Consider the following 16796-nt stretch of genomic DNA (forward strand, 5'->3'; position numbering starts at 1 on the left):
CTTTTTTTCGCTTGGTAATAAAAATTGCCGATATGTTTACCATAGTCTCCAATATCCTTCGGGAGTCTAGATAGGTGGGTGGAACCATCCAATTTGTCTTTAAACGACCAATTTACCGGTTTACAACTTGCACCTATTTCATTAACTCAAGCCTATATCACGAACATTTATGAAAATAAATAATGATCATATATGGTTCCAAACGACATCATATGACTGCGAGATGTATTCCCTAGAATTTCAAGACTTTTAGACACCGGGTCTCGAAAAGTCCAAAATTTCTCAAAAAAACGTAGATATTATTCTTCAATTTTTGAATTTTATGACTTTTTTTCGCCCTGAAATAAAAATTGTCGAAATGTTTACCATGGTCCCTAATACCCTCCGTGAGTTCAATTGGGTGGGTGGAAACATCTAATTTGCCTTTTAACGGCCTAATTACCGGTTTAAAACTTGCACGGATTTCATTAACTCAAGCCTACCACGAACATTTATGAAAACATATAATGATCATATATGGTTCCAAACGACATAATATGTCCCCGAAATGTATTCTCTAAAATTTCAAGACTTTTCGACATCGGGCCCCGACACTTCTAAAATTTCTCAAAAAACGTGGATATTAGACTTCTATTTTGGAATTTTTTAACTTTTTTTCGCTCGTAAATAAAAATTGCCGAAATGTTTACCATGGTCCTTAATATCCTATGGGAGTCCAATTAGCTGGGTGGAACCATCCAATTTGCCTTTAAACGGTCAATTTACCGGTTTACAACTTGCACTAATATCGTTAACTCAAGCCTACTACGAACATTTATGACAACATATAATGATCATATATGGTTCCAAATGGCATTATATGACCCCGAGAGGTATCCCCTAAAATCTTAAGGCTTTTCAACACCGGGCCCCAAAACCTCCAAAATTACTCAAAAAACGTGGATATTAGCCTTCAATTTTGGAATTTTTTTACTATTTTTCGCCTGGAAATAGATTTTTCTAAAATGTTTACCATGGTCTCTTATATTCTCTGAGCGTCCAATTGGGTGGGTGGAGCTATACAATTTGCCTTTTAACGGCCAATTTACCGGTTTACAATTTGTACTGATTTTATTAACTCAAGTCTATCACGAACATTTATGACAACATATAATGATCATAAATGGTTTCAAATGGAATTATATGAGCCCGAGACGTATCCCCTAAAATTTCATGGCTTTTCGACACTGGGTCTTGAAACCTCTTAAATTTCTCAAAAAGCGTGAATCTTAGCCTTCAATTTTTGAATTTTTTGACTTTTTTTTGCCCGTAATTAAAATTGCCGAAATGTTTACTGTGGTCCCTAATACCTTCCGGGAGTCCAATTGAGTGGGTGGAACCATCCAATTTGCCTTTAAACGACCAATTTACCGGTTTACAACTTGCACCGATTTCTTTAATTCAAGTCTACCATGAACATTTATGACAACAAATAATGATCATATATGGTTCCAAACGGCATTATGTGACCCTGATACAAGACTTTTCGACACCGGGCCTCGAAACCTCCAAAATTTCTCAAAAAACGTGGATATTAGCCTTCAATTTTGTATTTTTTTTTTAACTTTTTCCGCTCGAAATTAAAAATTGTCGAAATGTTTAATATGGTCTCTATGGCGTGATAGGGTATGTTCCTTCTCTTATAAAATATTCAGTTCAGTTTGAATTGATCCCAGGATCATCTAAAATCGGGAGGGAGCTCTAACCACTTGAGCTATCCCTCACTCTTTTTTTTTTTTTCTTCTTCTTTTTGTATTTAGGAAAACACACATTCTACAAGTGGGGTAGCTCCTGGCTATTTCAAGTATTATTTGGATGTTATCTGCATCAAGGCGTGGTTCTTACTATTACTTGTATAATTGTGAAAAAAAAATGGAATAAAAATTTAAACATTATGCTAGTATGCCATTATGAAGAATAACCATGCATCAAGAATTTATTTAAAAGTATTAATGTTAATAATGTATGTGACACAAAAAAATTTCTGAAAATGTAAATTTTGAGTGTATATGTTTCTTTGCTTGAGAAATTAGCTACTCCATAACTTTAGTCTTTCAAAGGCGCATGAGAAGTAGTATACTAACAACTATTAGGGCCTGTTCTATTCCGTTGAAATTCAGTTCAGTTCAGTTCAGTTCAGCTCAGTTCAGTTCAGTTCAGTTCAGTTCAGTTCAGCTCAGCTCTTAATTTATGTCTAATGATATTGCTAATGATATAAAGCCAAATTTCATTCTTTTAAGCTCTTATTACAACAACAAAAACAACAACAACAATAATAATAATAATAATAATAATAATAATAATAATAATAATAATAATAATAATAATAATAATAATAATAATAATAATAATAATAATAATAATAATAATAATAATAATAATAATAATAATAACAATAATAATTGAAATAATAATACTAATAATAATAATCAATAAATAATAATAATAATAATAATCATCAATAAATAATAATAATAATAATAATAATAATAATAAATAGTATATGTGTTTAAAATGTTTAGAGGTTTCAAGTTTTTAATATATTTTCCATACATTTTATAATATATTTTCCATACATTTTATAATTATAATTATATAGTATATTTTTCGTAAATATTTTAATATGTACATTTGTATATACACATATGTATAGTAATAAATAATCAATAAATAATCAATAAATAATCAAAGATCACTAATCCGTAGTTAAAAATCACTAATTAATAAGTTCAGTTCAGTTCAGTTCAGTTCAGTTCAGTTCAATTCAGCTGAGTTCAGTCAATCAGAACAGATCCTTAGTCTATTACGCACATTATTTCACTTTCTTTTCATTAAGTCTCATACAATAATAGTATAAAATTAAAATTAATTATGTAAAACCTTTTTCTAAAAATAGAAGAGCGTTTATATTTTTCATATCATAGGATCGGATGTGTTATTAATGTTATATATACTTCCAATCATGTACTATCTTAGAAATATTAATGGAGATATCAAAAAATTTACTAGTAGTTTGAATGCTTGAAAAAAAAAAAAAAAAAAAAAAAAAAAAAAAAAAAAAGTGGACATTTAGGGGTATAATGACGCAAGAAGTGCTCAAAAATGGAGTCCACAAAGGCGAACCTCGTGGAAATGTTTGGAGAATGGAAGTTAGTGTATTAAATGTGAGATGGTTTTATGCATGAATTCTGAAACCACTATCAAACATCCCATGCAACTTATGCTCCCTCAACCTATGTTCTCTCTTCACTACACGTGACTATTGGATTTAATTTCTTCATTTTCAATATTATTAAGATTTAATTAAGACTTAAGAGGGGTTATTCTCAAAAAAGACTTAAGAGGGGTGACTTTAAACAATTTATGTATGTACCCCTTGCTTGAGGTGTAATAAGGGTTTTTTTTTTTTTTTTTTTTTTTTTTTTTTTTTTTGGTGCAAATGACTGAAATGTGGGCCAAGCCCGGTACAAAACAAAAGAAATTAAACAACTAAACGAAGTGTGGTCACCCCTAAAATATCAACCAATTTGATCAGGATTGACCTTCACGAGGATTGACCTCATTCCATTTTTTAAAAGGGTTGACATGTTTAAGGGTTTGTTTTGTTCAGCTTAATTTCAGTTCAATTAAGTTCAGCTCCAATCAGTTCATTTTCTAATTTCCTTCTCTCATAAACAATTTATTTCAGCTCTATTCAATTCTGTTCAATTCAGTTCATTTCAGCCCCAATCAGTTTAGTTCAGTTATTTTCATTCAGTAAATCTGAACATGCCCTAAATACCTTAAAATTATTATAATATCAAAGTGTTTTTAAAAAAATGTGAATAAAAAAAAAAGTCTAAAGTCTTTTATTGAGCAGTATGTCACGGATCATCTCCCACACCAAGGATAGGCGTCAAGAGGGTCACTAGGCAGCAAGGCAACAATCGGGGCCAGGGGGCTTGCCTTGGTGCTCAGGTAAGCACTTCCCCCTAAAGAGCTTTATTTAGCACCTTGCTTGTAATCCTAGTGAACACCCACTTGACAGTAACACAATAATGGGTCGTTTGGAGACCCAAATGAAGTCCAAACGGGCCCAAATTTGGGGGTCCGCTGTATTTTGGGCCAAGGAAGACGATGGTGGTGTCGTTTTTCCGAGACGAGGTCCCGAAATACAAGTTTGTGCAGCAGGTAGCCCGGAAAACGCGGGAAGCTTCTAGAAGGTTCCGAAGCTATCTACGGGGTTCTTTTGGAGGAGTATTCTAGAGGGGATGTCTCTAGAATATTCAAGGTTCATCTAGTGCATCTTAGAAGTCTCTAGGGTCTTCTATGCATGTACATTTTGTATGTAAAGTTTTAGAATGTTCTAGGTTAGTCTTTAGCATTCTAGGCTTAGATGTGTGTAGAAACCTCCATGTATCTATGTTCCTTTGGAGGTGGGAACTTTCCAGATTGTTGTAGTCTAGAACCCTCCATTTGAGGAGGTTAGGAACGTTCTAGAGTTAGCTTGTAAGTAGGGAGGAGCACTATAAATAGGCTCCAAGGCATCATTTGTACATTCAAGTTGAGAGCAATACAAAAAGCATTCCAAAGCACTTGTGTTCTCTTGCAACTCAATCTCTTTCCTTCAAACACTTAGAGAGTGTGAGGAAAACTAAGGCACGAGGGTGCCAAGTGAGTGATCAGGCATACTAGCAAGGGTGATAGCTTGTGTGCTCAATTGTCTACGACACTTAGTCGTAAATTCGGACTAAGGCACTAAGGGTGAGTGCTTGGTTCAACCAAGGGGACTTGTTAGCACCAAGGGATCGTGCTAGCAAATATATTCTAGCAGCACAAAGGGTTGTGCTACGTGGGCACAAGGAATTAGTACCAAGGGGCAAAGCCTGACTCGTCTTACGACGGACTGTAAGCGGGTGGCGCACGGTGCGTGACTAGGGCAAAGTAGTCCGCACGTGACAGGTGGTATCAGAGCAAGGCTACGATTGTCGTGTAGGGATCGGCGTCGTAAATTCAAGGCGTTGGTGCTCGGAGCTACGAAGGACGGTAGCTAGGCAACAAGGTAAGTCGCTTCATTCTTATTGTGGATATAAGTATGGCTGGCGACAAAGAAGTTCCGGCGAGCCAAGTTTTTCAAGGGGAAGAGGATCCAACAAGGAGGTCCAAGAAGAAAGGAACGAGGGACCCATCCAGGGAAACATCGGTGCCCAGAACCTTGCCCTCTGAGTTGGAACCCCGCCTCATGAGGGTAGAGTGTACTGTGGCGGACATGCACGATGATATCACACAACTCTCGGACTCCGTGGAGGGGCTCGAAGGAAAATTAGAGGTCGCACACACTGCTACCCAAGACTTGAGGGACGAGACTCTTGGGCTAGTCAATAGCGCGTTGGCAACCTTTTGCGAGGAGGTCGCGAAACTCAAGGAAGAGTTGCTTGGGCAACTAAGGGACATCCGAGCCGAGGTGGAGTCGGTGAAGGAGGATGTCATTTTATGTAAGAAGGCGGCAGTGACCGTGAGTGTCACTATCCAACAGGGGCCAAATATGGAGGTCCCAAAGCCACAGAAATACCATGGGAAGCGGGACGCTCGAGAAATCGACAACTTCCTATGGGGCGTCGAGAAGTACTTCGACGCAATGAATATGGATGACGATGCATCAATGATCAACACCGCCACAATGTACTTGGGCGAGGATGTTGTCCTTTGGTGGAGGCGTCGAGAGTTGGACATCAAGAAGGGGACTTGTTCCATCAGCACAAGGGACGAGTTCAAGAAAGATTTCAAGCGACAGTTCTACCCGGAGAATGCCAAGAAGGTCTCCATGATGAAGCTACGTGACTTGAAGCACACTAGCACCATCAAGGAGTACATCAGGCAATTCACATCCCTCATGCTTGAGATCGATGATTTATCGGAGGAGAACCAACTCATTTACTTCACCGGAGGTTTACAACGATGGGCTCAGCAAGAGGTGGAACGTGAAGACACTTGCTGAGGCAATAGCCGTGGCGGAGTCCTTGATCAAGATACCGAAGGAATCGAGAAGGGACAGGGGCAAAAGGGTCGAGGAAGGCGACCAGGAGGTTGAGGAGGCATCGCATCCAAAGGCCAAGCATGCGGATCATGGCAAGGACAAGGCCAAGTCCAACTGGGAGTCCAAGGGGGACGACCGAGACAGAGGTAAGCCCTCAAAGCCTTTCAAGTGTTTCCTTTGTGAGGGACCTCATTTAGCAAAGAATTGCCCGGTGCGGCAAAAGTTGAATGCCATGGTCGCAAATGAGGAGGAGCCAGCTCCGGAGATGAGTATGGGGGCAATGGCCTTGGGTGAGAAGGCTCATTTTTCTCGCATGAGGCTTCTCAATGCTACGAGTGTTGAGGGTGAGGCATCCTCAGCAAATGAAGGGACGGGCATCAAGCGAAGGAGCAGCTTGATGGCCATAGATGGGGAAGTGAACGAGGTACCGACAAGGTTGCTTGTGGACACGGGAGCGTCGCACAATCTCTTGGCTAAGGAGGAAGCCAAAGCCTTAGGGGTGAAGTTCACAAGGGTCGATGGCGAGATGAAAGCCATCAACTCAGAGGCCACGCCGGTGTATGGAAGGGCGTGGGGAGTTCCAGTCCGCTTAGGGAAGTGGAAGGGAAAAGTCGACTTCTTGGTGGTCGACATTGATGATGAGGACGTGGTGCTAGGCATGGAGTTCTTGCACAAGGTCCTACCTTTTCGGGTGAGTGATGGCATGATAACCATCACATCAAAGGGGAGCGAGATAGGGATCAAGCTCGCTCAACTCAAGGAGCGGGACGTGAGGGTCTCGACCTTGAAAGCTTGGTGGGCGCCGAGGCAAAGACGTCAAGGTACGGTCCATGGGAGGATCAAGGCAACAAAGATGCTAGGGACAAGGCATCATGGTGTTCCAAGGGATGGGACAACAAGGCTCAAGTGTGGAGTCAATAAGAGGGACGGGGCAGCGGCGCACGGAAGCAACCAAGGGACGAGTGGTGCGCTAGACCGGGTCGCGGGCACGTACTCCATCGGGCGATCTTGCCGAGGTCGGCAAGAATTTAGGTGGGGGAGAATGTCACGGGTCATCTCCCACACCAAGGATGGGCGTCAAGAGGGTCACTAGGCAGCAAGGCAACAATCGGGGCGAGGGGGCTTGCCATAGTGCTCAGGTAAGCACTTCCCCCTAAAGAGCTTTATTTAGCACCTTGCTTGTAATCCTAGTGAACACCCACTTGACAATAACACAATAATGGGTCGTTTGGAGACCCAAATGAAGTCCAAACGGGCCAAAATTGGGGGTCCGCCGTATTTTGGGCCAAGGAAGACGATGGTGGTCTCGGTTTTCCGAGACGAGGTCCCGAAATACAAGTTTGTGCAGCAGGTAGCCCGGAAAACGCGGGAAGCTTCTAGAAGGTTCCGGAGCTATCTACGGGGTTCTTTTGGAGGAGTATTCTAGAGGGGATGTCTCTAGAATATTCAAGGTTCATCTAGTGCATCTTAGAAGTCTCTAGGGTCTTCTATGCATGTACATTTTGTATGTAAAGTTCTAGAACGTTCTAGGTTAGTCTTTAGCATTCTAGGCTTAGATGTGTGTAGAAACCTCCATGTATCTATGTTCCTTTGGAGGTGGGAACTTTCCAGATTGTTGTAGTCTAGAACCCTCCATTTGAGGAGGTTAGGAACGTTCTAGAGTTAGCTTGTAAGTAGGGAGGAGCACTATAAATAGGCTCCAAGGCATCATTTGTACATTCAAGTTGAGAGCAATACAAAAAGCATTCCAAAGCACTTGTGTTCTCTTGCAACTCAATCTCTTTCCTTCAAACACTTAGAGAGTGTGAGGAAAACTAAGGCACGAGGGTGCCAAGTGAGTGATCAGGCATACTAGCAAGGGTGATAGCTTGTGTGCTCAATTGTCTACGACACTTAGTCGTAAATTCGGACTAAGGCACTAAGGGTGAGTGCTTGGTTCAACCAAGGGGACTTGTTAGCACCAAGGGATCGTGCTAGCAAATATATTCTAGCAGCACAAAGGGTTGTGCTACGTGGGCACAAGGAGTTAGTGCCAAGGGGCAAAGCCTGACTCGTCTTACGACGGACTGTAAGCGGGTGGCGCACGATGCGTGACTAGGGCAAAGTAGTCCGCACGTGACAAGTAGGTGACTAATAATTATCCATCGTTGAACTCTTTACTCAAAATCAATTGATGCGGAGTACTATTCAAAAAAAAAAAAAAAAATTTGATGCTGACTAAATATTTGTAGAATGTATATATTAACTCTAGGATTGAAATTTCTTTGAGTGATCACAACTCACAACCTCTATACCTTAATAATAAGGTTAAAAAAGATGATCTCAAATCAAAATTTTAATTCAAATCTTTTTCCTCCTTTTACATGTCTTGTTCAACTGAGGATTTGTTCTCTTTATATTATTTTCAGTTCAGTTTAGTTCAGTCTTAATTTCTTTCTCTCGTAAAATATTCAGTTCAAATGAGCTCCAATTAGTGCTGTTTAATTCAGTTCAGTCAATCAAAACAGGCCCTAATCCTCTAATAATTTGAAAATAATACAAAATTAATATCTATATGGATCAACTAGCTATTTATAATGATCTCATTAAAAAAAAATATTTATTTAAAGTCATAATGTAGATCTCTATGCATATGTGAGAAGCAAATGTTTAAATTTTGAAACCACGATTTGAACCCAAGCTAGGAAACAGGACAATCATGTACATTAGCTGATCTGCCAACAATTAATCATCCATATGTTAACAGTAACTAAAGCCATCATTATAACCAAACCCTAAGTTAAATAATTAATTAACAATATGTTCAGCTTAATCACTTCATTTAAGGATTAATTAAGGATGATATATGTATTAAACATATGCTGCCAATCTGCCACTGTATAAGTAAATTGTATAATATGATTTTTGGGTTGTACTAGAAGTCTAGAACTATAGTTTAAATATATAGAATGCTCTATATAACTAACACATTAATTTATCTTTCTCAAACCATCATATTATATTGTACTATGCAACTAGCGTACACATATTAAGGGGTATGAGTAATGAACTAATGACACAAATAAATTCTTTGTACTTTTTTCTAATCCTTAATTTCCTCCGATTTGGAGATAGGTATAATACAATTCATACATCTACTTTGATTTAATCGCTATTTATTAAGAATTTAAGTTTTAAATAAATTATTCGGTTTCAACTTAATGTAGTAAAAGTTCTACGGAGTAAATTATATTTAGAGAAATTCAATGAGATCTATGTGTTATTTAAATTTGAATTAGCTGGAAGCTGGAACAACACAAACTATTTAATATATTCAAATAATCATATAACTAATATATAAAGCTAAACTTTTAGTCAGGTCACGAAATAGTGACACTTGACATTCTAACTTTTCGCCAAGTGTTGCGCCATCTTTGATAATTTAAATAGATTCATAAGATAAAAAAAGTTGTTAAAAATTCTTTTTTCAATCAAATTAGGATAGAATTTTAGAATAAGATGGTTAGTTTAGAGTTTTATTTTCGATAAAATACCAAATAATAAACTTATAATTTGGCCACAAGACAACATCGTATACCGCTTTAATTTTTCGCCAAGTGTCGTACCACGTTGGATAAATATAGATAGCTTTATATATATAAAAAAAAGTTAATTAAGAATTCTATTTTTAATCAATTAAATTGAATTATAATATAATTTTATCTTAAAATTCCATAAACAACCCGGGCATCGCACGGGGCACAAAACTAGTGGTTAATAAATGCATACAAAGTACGGAGTATAAGATAAGTTTAAACAAAATATATAAGTTTGAATATATTTTGATAAAGGCGTTAGCTTTTGAGTAGCTTTTAGTGGTTTGGCAAAATGTGAGTGTTTGGCAAAGTAATGGTTCAAGTAGCTTTTAGTGGCGGAGGTAGCTTTTATTAAAAGCTAGGATTATTAGCTTTTGAAATTAAAGGTAGCTTTTGAAGTAGCTTTTGAAAATTTAATGTATAGTTTTAAAAATAAAATATTGATTCTTAAATGTAACAGCTAGTCAACCACTACTGTACCGAACAATCATACCTAAATTATCTTTTTTCACAGCTAACAGCTTGTTGACAGCTAACAACTATCTCCACAGCTACAGCTACCTTCACAGCTACATTTTGCCGAACACGCCTTTAGACAAAATCATAATTTGATAGTTGTAAATTACTAAATTGAACCTTGAAAACATACACACTTATTAAAACTTATCTCAACCAATAATTTGATCATCAATTATTCAACACACTAGCTATCTCGAGAAAAATTACGACTCGTGTAGTCCAAAAATGCAGACTTAGGTCAAAGCACTAGCTCGACCCTAAAAGCCAAGATGACCGTAAAATGGCTCATCTCAACTTAATCAATTTGGGCATTAAATTCTATCACAGGGCAATCCACCTCAAATTACCTAGACTAATACGATATACTCAAGTCTCACTTTAAAATACAAAGTAAAATCTTATTAGGTCGTAAATACAAAAGTAACAATTTTAAGTTAGGGGTGTTAATTTCCTTCAAAAAAAAAAATTAAAAAAAAATTAGGGGTGTTAATTTGAGTCATTAGATCGAGTTCAGTCAGATTTAGTCAGGTTGGAGTACGATTTAAATTTGCATCATGCTAATTCATAACACCTATACAAATCAAAATTTGGATCAAATTATTTTCGATTCGAATTACTCCGCAGATTGGATCGAGTCGGTTTTTGAAACCTCTAGACCAAGTAAGGAGATGAGGTGCCAATCTTAACTCCCTCTTCTCTTCTTCTTCAACCGCAATGATCCTTACTGCCCGAACAGTGAGGTGTAGTAGTCCCCCCCACTCTCTCTCTTGAAAATGGTCGTGTGTAAGTGACCTGGTATTCTCATTTTCAAAACCCCACCTCTTTCTCTCTCCTACCCAGTCACTCTCTCTTTCAACAACAACTGCTTTCTCAGCCCCTCCCTTTCCCCCCTCTCTTTGATTTTTGATTCAAAAATCAAATCCTCTTACCATCAAATCTTCCAAGAACAATTAAAATTTTAAATACCCAATTGTCAAACCATTTTCTAGAACTAAACCTAATCAGTTATCTCTCAATCATTGTGAAAGATCGTGGGTTTTCTTTGAAAAATATTTAATCTTTTGTTTTTTTCACCCACTACCCAGAAAACTGAAGAACTTCCCTTTTCCCATTTGTTCTGTGTTTGTCTCAGATCGAGTTGGTTAATGTTGCCGTAATTCCCAGGTGATCAAAATGCTTTCTTTTTAATTCTTTCTGGCTGTTTTTTAGTTTGATTTTTAGTAGAAACTTTGTTGGTTTCTGGGTTTCTTTGTTTTGTTTTTGTGGGTTGGATTTGATACATGTTTAGTGAATTTGGGGGATCTAGCTCTTGGTTTTGCATAATGGGGTTTTTGAGATTTGAAGTATAATTGCTTCTTTTAAGTTATTGTGACCTAATTTTGCTATGAACTTAGTTAACTTGTTCTAGGAAAGTGAAGTGAATGAGTTGACAAATTGTAGTTGAAATCATGAAGTTGAAGTGACTTTAGGCTGTTTGGTTATTTAAGAGAATATTATGAAGTTCTGATTGATAATGTGTTGAAAGTATCAATAATCAACTATTGGGGTTTAAGTATTGGAGATATTATGTTATCAAGAATTCTGGGTTCTATGTATGTTGAGCGATTAAAAATTCTTATGATGATGATGAAGTTGATTCTTGTTTTTCTGATCCACTGCATATTTATGATGAGATGCTCAAATTATAATACGGATGTTTGTGTTAGACTCCGGTATGTATCGGTTTGCGTGGTATCTAGAACTGCTACTTGTAGAATCTGTTATTTGCTGGGCCGTGAACTTATCATGTCTTGAAAGAGAAGTTTTGGGCTGTAATTCTGGTACTCGGCAATGCAATGCAATGGAAGAAAATCGACAGGGTTTTCAGTTTTTGTTGTCATTTGCAGTTCTATGTGATTTATTAGGCCCAATGGGATGGAGGATGAGTTTACAGTTGAGTGTGTGATTGTGGCAGAAGCGGGGGCATATTAGTGCACGAAGCTTTCCTTAAAAGTTGTAGTAAGATGAAGGCCTTTAATGCTGAAAACCTAATGTGCTTACCACTAATATGGGGTGATTGTCTTACCTTTGCATCAAGGATCATCAACTCCGAATTTATGATTTGTGGTAGAAGGTTTCAATATTAATATTAAAATTGATTTTCAAAATTATGAAATGTTCGTCCATAATCTAGTGCAACAGTATTCTTCGCTGCTAAATATAATAAGCTCAAATAGCGAATGTGTAACAGCTATCTGTGGATGCCAAATATTTTTCAACATTCTTAATTAGTACTACATAATTGCTCATTTTGAAATTAGATTGATTGGTTATGCTGTCTTCTAGAGTGAATCCACCCATACCTTTAATTTGACATTCCAGTGTAATTCTTGGAAGTTGGAACTAACACAGTTCTTTATCAATGTGCAGCTGATGATGGATGCTGACACTGATATCGTTACTGGTATGGTTGGTGTTGTTGATCTAAATGGTGCTCAATATGATCACCATGGCTCGGGGGAGGAAGACATTGCAGTGGAGATTAATGGAATTCCTGGAAGCAGTATGGTGGGTGTAGTTCCTGATGCTTACCAAGAAAATGGTACTGAGATAAATGGAACAAGGATGGTTGATTCTACTCAAGGAGTGGAGGAGCTTACTCATGTGCCTGTGGAAATCAGTGGTTCCGCAGCTTCTGAGGTACATTGCTTCAGTCATTTATTTTTGGGGATACATGCTCATAAGCTTGTTGCTATGTTTCCTGCTTATTGTATACCTATTGGTTTTTAGGAGGTGGAAACAACAAAAAATAAAGATGTGAAGGAGCCCAAAGTCAGGGCCAAAAATGAGAAGCCTTCAAACACAAAAAAGGTTGCGGTGACATCAATTAAGAAGAAAACCAACAATAAAGAAGTTAAGGCAACTTCAAATGGTGCTCTGTCTGTGAATACGCAGCCAAAACAGCCTATTGTAACGACCAAATCTTTTAATGATCGTCATGCTACTAGTAGTAATTCGAGCAAGACCACGAAACCTGCATCTGTGATTAGCAACACCCACAAAGCTAAGGTGGATACTTTTTTTTGTTTTGGCTTGGCTAATGGCCCCTCTTTCTTCAGTTATATGCTAACAGTAAGTCATTTTAATTATCCAGCAGCCTGTGAAGACTGAATTGATGTCTGGCTCTGAAAAGTCTGTGACTTGTGAAGGCACTGTGTAAGTTTTGTTGCTATAAATTATATTTTTATTTTCCTCTTAAAACTGGTATGTACTCCATGTATTAAAAGTGTTTGATTTTTAATACTGCCATACTGGCTGCTTTGTTTATAAAATGTATTATAATCTTTGTTTAACAGAATTTTTGAAGCTGTAGATGAGTTATTAGCTTACTACAATTTCTCTTCACTGATCATTTTTTTAACTTAATATTGTTTGTATGCAGGGAAAAGCCCAAATTGAAGCCCCTCAAGAAAGAACGTCCGACTACAAGCGATGGAAATGGGGAATCTTCTGAGTATCCTTTTTTAATGTTGATCTTTCTGCCTTTTTCTCCCTTTTCTTCCTTGCTCAAAATTGACTAGGGTAAAAAGACATATTTTCCAAGGTTTATAATTTTGTTAAATTGTTTGTAATCCGTCTCTGGGTTCATTTGTCAGATTATCCTTAATTACTTCGCAGAAGCCCCTCTGCAGCAGATGCCAAGGCCCGTAGAGAGGGTAAACTTCCATCTTATGGTTTCAGCTTTAGGTGTCATGAACGAGCTGAGAAGAGAAGAGAGGTTTGTGTTTGCTCCTTATTCACTTCAGGGTTTTTTCACTTGCATCGACTATGTTCTTAAATAACTTGGATTTTGGCATGTTCTTGCTGTTGGACAGTTTTATACCAAACTCGAGGAAAAGATTCATGCGCTCGAAGAAGAGAAAAATAACATGCAAGCGAAGTCCAAGGTTATTTTTTTTAATGCTTATGCTTTTACTCTTCTAGGAGAACCATTGCTTGGGAATGCATTTTACTCTCGTGCTGAATTATGTTTGTTTGCAGGAATCTCAAGAGGCTGAGATTAGGATGCTTCGGAAAAGTTTAAATTTTAAAGCAACACCAATGCCTAACTTCTACCAGGAACCTGCACCTCCTAAAGCTGAACTTAAGAAGGTATTTTTTTCCCCCCCCCTTATAGCTCTTTATGGGCATTTTATGCTTATTGTGTGCAACCGAACTGTTATCTGCAGGGATTTAATTACTGTAGCCTTTTCAGGTCTCGATTTAGCTTCTGATGTCTTGTACTTAAGCTTGCTAACCATGTTTACACTTGTAGAGCTTTAAGTATTTGTTGTGAGGTGACTTGCAGCATCACATATTCTTTGATTATATTTTTCATCTGGAGGAAGTTTTATGTGAGATTGTTTCTACTTTCTAGAGCCTCCAATTTATTTGCAGGACCAGAATAGGTATGTTATGCGCCTTTCTGACTCAATATGGTATCTGTTGCCTGTTGGGCCTCCTTTTCTTTGTCGATAAGACAAGGGGATTTCCTACTCGTACGCCATTGAGAACTCTAGTTTCCTCTTGATCTGTGTTATTCCATACATTATATTGTTAGGTAGGCTGTTGGATTTGAATGCTTTGGGTATAAAATAGGAATTCCCTCTAGTTTCCTTTGTTACTGGTTTGTGCCGTGATATCATGTCAACAAACTTTGTAGATAAGTGTACATAATACTTAAAATTAAATCCAAAAATGATGGTTCCACTTTTGACTACTTATTGCTTTAAGTTGCAATTTATAACGGTCAGAGTCAAATGCTACCTATTGTTTAGATTAGTGAAGGTAGTATTGGAGTACTACATATTATTTAAGGACCTAGGTTCTAGGAATATTTATATATTGCGGGGTCAATTTGATAGCAAAGGATTGGATTGAGGTGCTTTTACAAGTTACTGATAACCAGAAATGCATTGTTGGCAAGGCAAAATGGGGCTGGATGTATGTAACTTTACTTGATGACATAATTTTTGCTGTTTGCATTAAAGAAAACCTTGGATTTCTGGTGAGACATGTGCTTCCCCTCCATCTGTCCTGAATGAAAATGTTATTGGGGTTAGCAGCATATATTTTTTTTTCTTGGCATTTAAGTATAAACTTAAAGGAGCAGGACGTTTGCAGTTGTTTTGTTAGACATGTTTCAATTTTAATTCACTGACAGTACACTTCCCTTCCTATGCTCTTTGATGGTCGTAGCTGTAGCTTTGCTTTTATCACTCTTAAATGTCAAATATGATCTATAATTTCTATTTGCCTCCTGATTCAGATACCAACTACACGTCCCAGATCGCCCAAGCTAGGTAGAAAAAAGAATTCATCATCAATGGAAGCTGAAGATGGAGACCAAAATCAACGACCTGGAAGACTAAGCTTGGATGTGAAGACGGTCTCACAAACCAACTCTAGCAAAGGACCTTCTCCTGTACAGTCTAAACGGCCTCAGAGGAAGTCCCTCCCTAGATTGCCTTCCGAGAAGACACGCTTGTCGAAAAATGCTAAAGTGCTGGATCATCCGGTAAATGGGTCTCCACCTATAGCACGTGTTGAGGAGGATGTTCCTCTGTCAAACCCAGAATCTGCTCCTATTGCCCATGTGGAAGAGGAAGTTTCTCCCTCTGACCCTGGTTATGCACCGATTGCTCATGTCGATGAGGAAGATCCAACATCTGACCAGGGTGAAGCTCATTCTGAAATTGAGGACGGGCCTATTGTCGAAGATCTAGTCCAGCTCCCAATCAAGCAAGAAATTGTATCAGAGCATTGAAGAGAAAGCTTGGGTGCAGTTGGATTCATTCGCCTCCACGAAGTGTTGGCTTAGTAGAACATGATTATGCTGTCAATGAAGCAGTTTGTCCATAGTTTGGTGAGGTTTGGTTGTTCTTGCCTTTTAGAATGCCAGTCTGGTTGCTTAAGAGTCTGCATTTGCACTTTCTCTGGATTGTCCGGTCACTGCTTTTTCGAGTTGTTTATCCATAAGAATCTATTGCTCCTATTAATTACACTCTTTTAGTGGTCTTCCATTGAAGTGTGGTTGTGGGTAAATTTTGGGATTCTCTCGTACACCAGTTGTAGTTTATGATACATAAGTAGCTTATGGGGGATGACTAAATTGATCAAATTGGCGTAGTTTGCATTTGGAACAATATTTTGTTATTTACAATGTTTATTCTTCCAACACACCCTTATGCTGTCGCTATAATTTGAGTTTGAGCAGTTTTTTTTTTTTTTTTTTTTTGAATCATCTTGTTGCTGCCTCTGAACGGTCTTTGCCTTCGTCTTTTTCTTCTGCATCCCACAGAAATCTTGCATATGATGCGAGAATGTAACTGCATTGCATTGACATTATTGCAGAGTTGTATCAGGAAAAATACAAGGTTGCATGTGAGAAATTTAAGGAACAGAATACAGAAAACCCATCTTGATTTGAATGTCAAATTACTCACCCACTCATTGCCTATTAGAGGTTGGAAATGGGTTGCTTGAGTCAATTTTTATATGGTTCAAGTGTGTTTGGATATTAGCCATTTAGGTCATATTCGAGATATGAGTTACTTGGTACAGGGTCAGGTCAGCATGGGTTTGTTGCTCAGGCTGAGTCACAGTTTATATCACATTGAATTTTTGGG

The 16796-nt window shown here is 37.8% G+C and overlaps 1 protein-coding gene across 2 annotated transcripts; it reads left to right on the forward strand.

Annotated features, from left to right (window-relative positions):
• The first annotated feature begins 10876 nt into the window (after positions 1 to 10876).
• Positions 10877 to 16349, forward strand: LOC145642462 (protein WVD2-like 6). 2 transcript variants are annotated; one of them, XM_081693650.1, is made up of 9 exons: positions 10877 to 11313; positions 12559 to 12828; positions 12919 to 13197; positions 13286 to 13344; positions 13571 to 13642; positions 13807 to 13906; positions 14004 to 14075; positions 14170 to 14280; positions 15437 to 16349. In XM_081693650.1, the coding sequence occupies exons 2-9, from the start codon at positions 12562 to 12564 to the stop codon at positions 15932 to 15934; spliced, it is 1458 nt and encodes a 485-aa protein (XP_081549776.1). In that variant the 5' UTR covers positions 10877 to 11313; positions 12559 to 12561; the 3' UTR covers positions 15935 to 16349. The 2 variants fall into 2 exon arrangements, with proteins under 2 accessions (XP_081549776.1, XP_081549775.1); XM_081693649.1 differs by having other exon boundaries at positions 10878 to 11313; positions 13283 to 13344.
• Positions 16350 to 16796: the final 447 nt, after the last annotated feature.

Source organism: Chenopodium album, chromosome 8 (assembly GCF_948465745.1).
Source record: "Chenopodium album chromosome 8, dcCheAlbu1.1, whole genome shotgun sequence".
Classification (NCBI taxonomy): Eukaryota; Viridiplantae; Streptophyta; class Magnoliopsida; order Caryophyllales; family Amaranthaceae; genus Chenopodium; species Chenopodium album.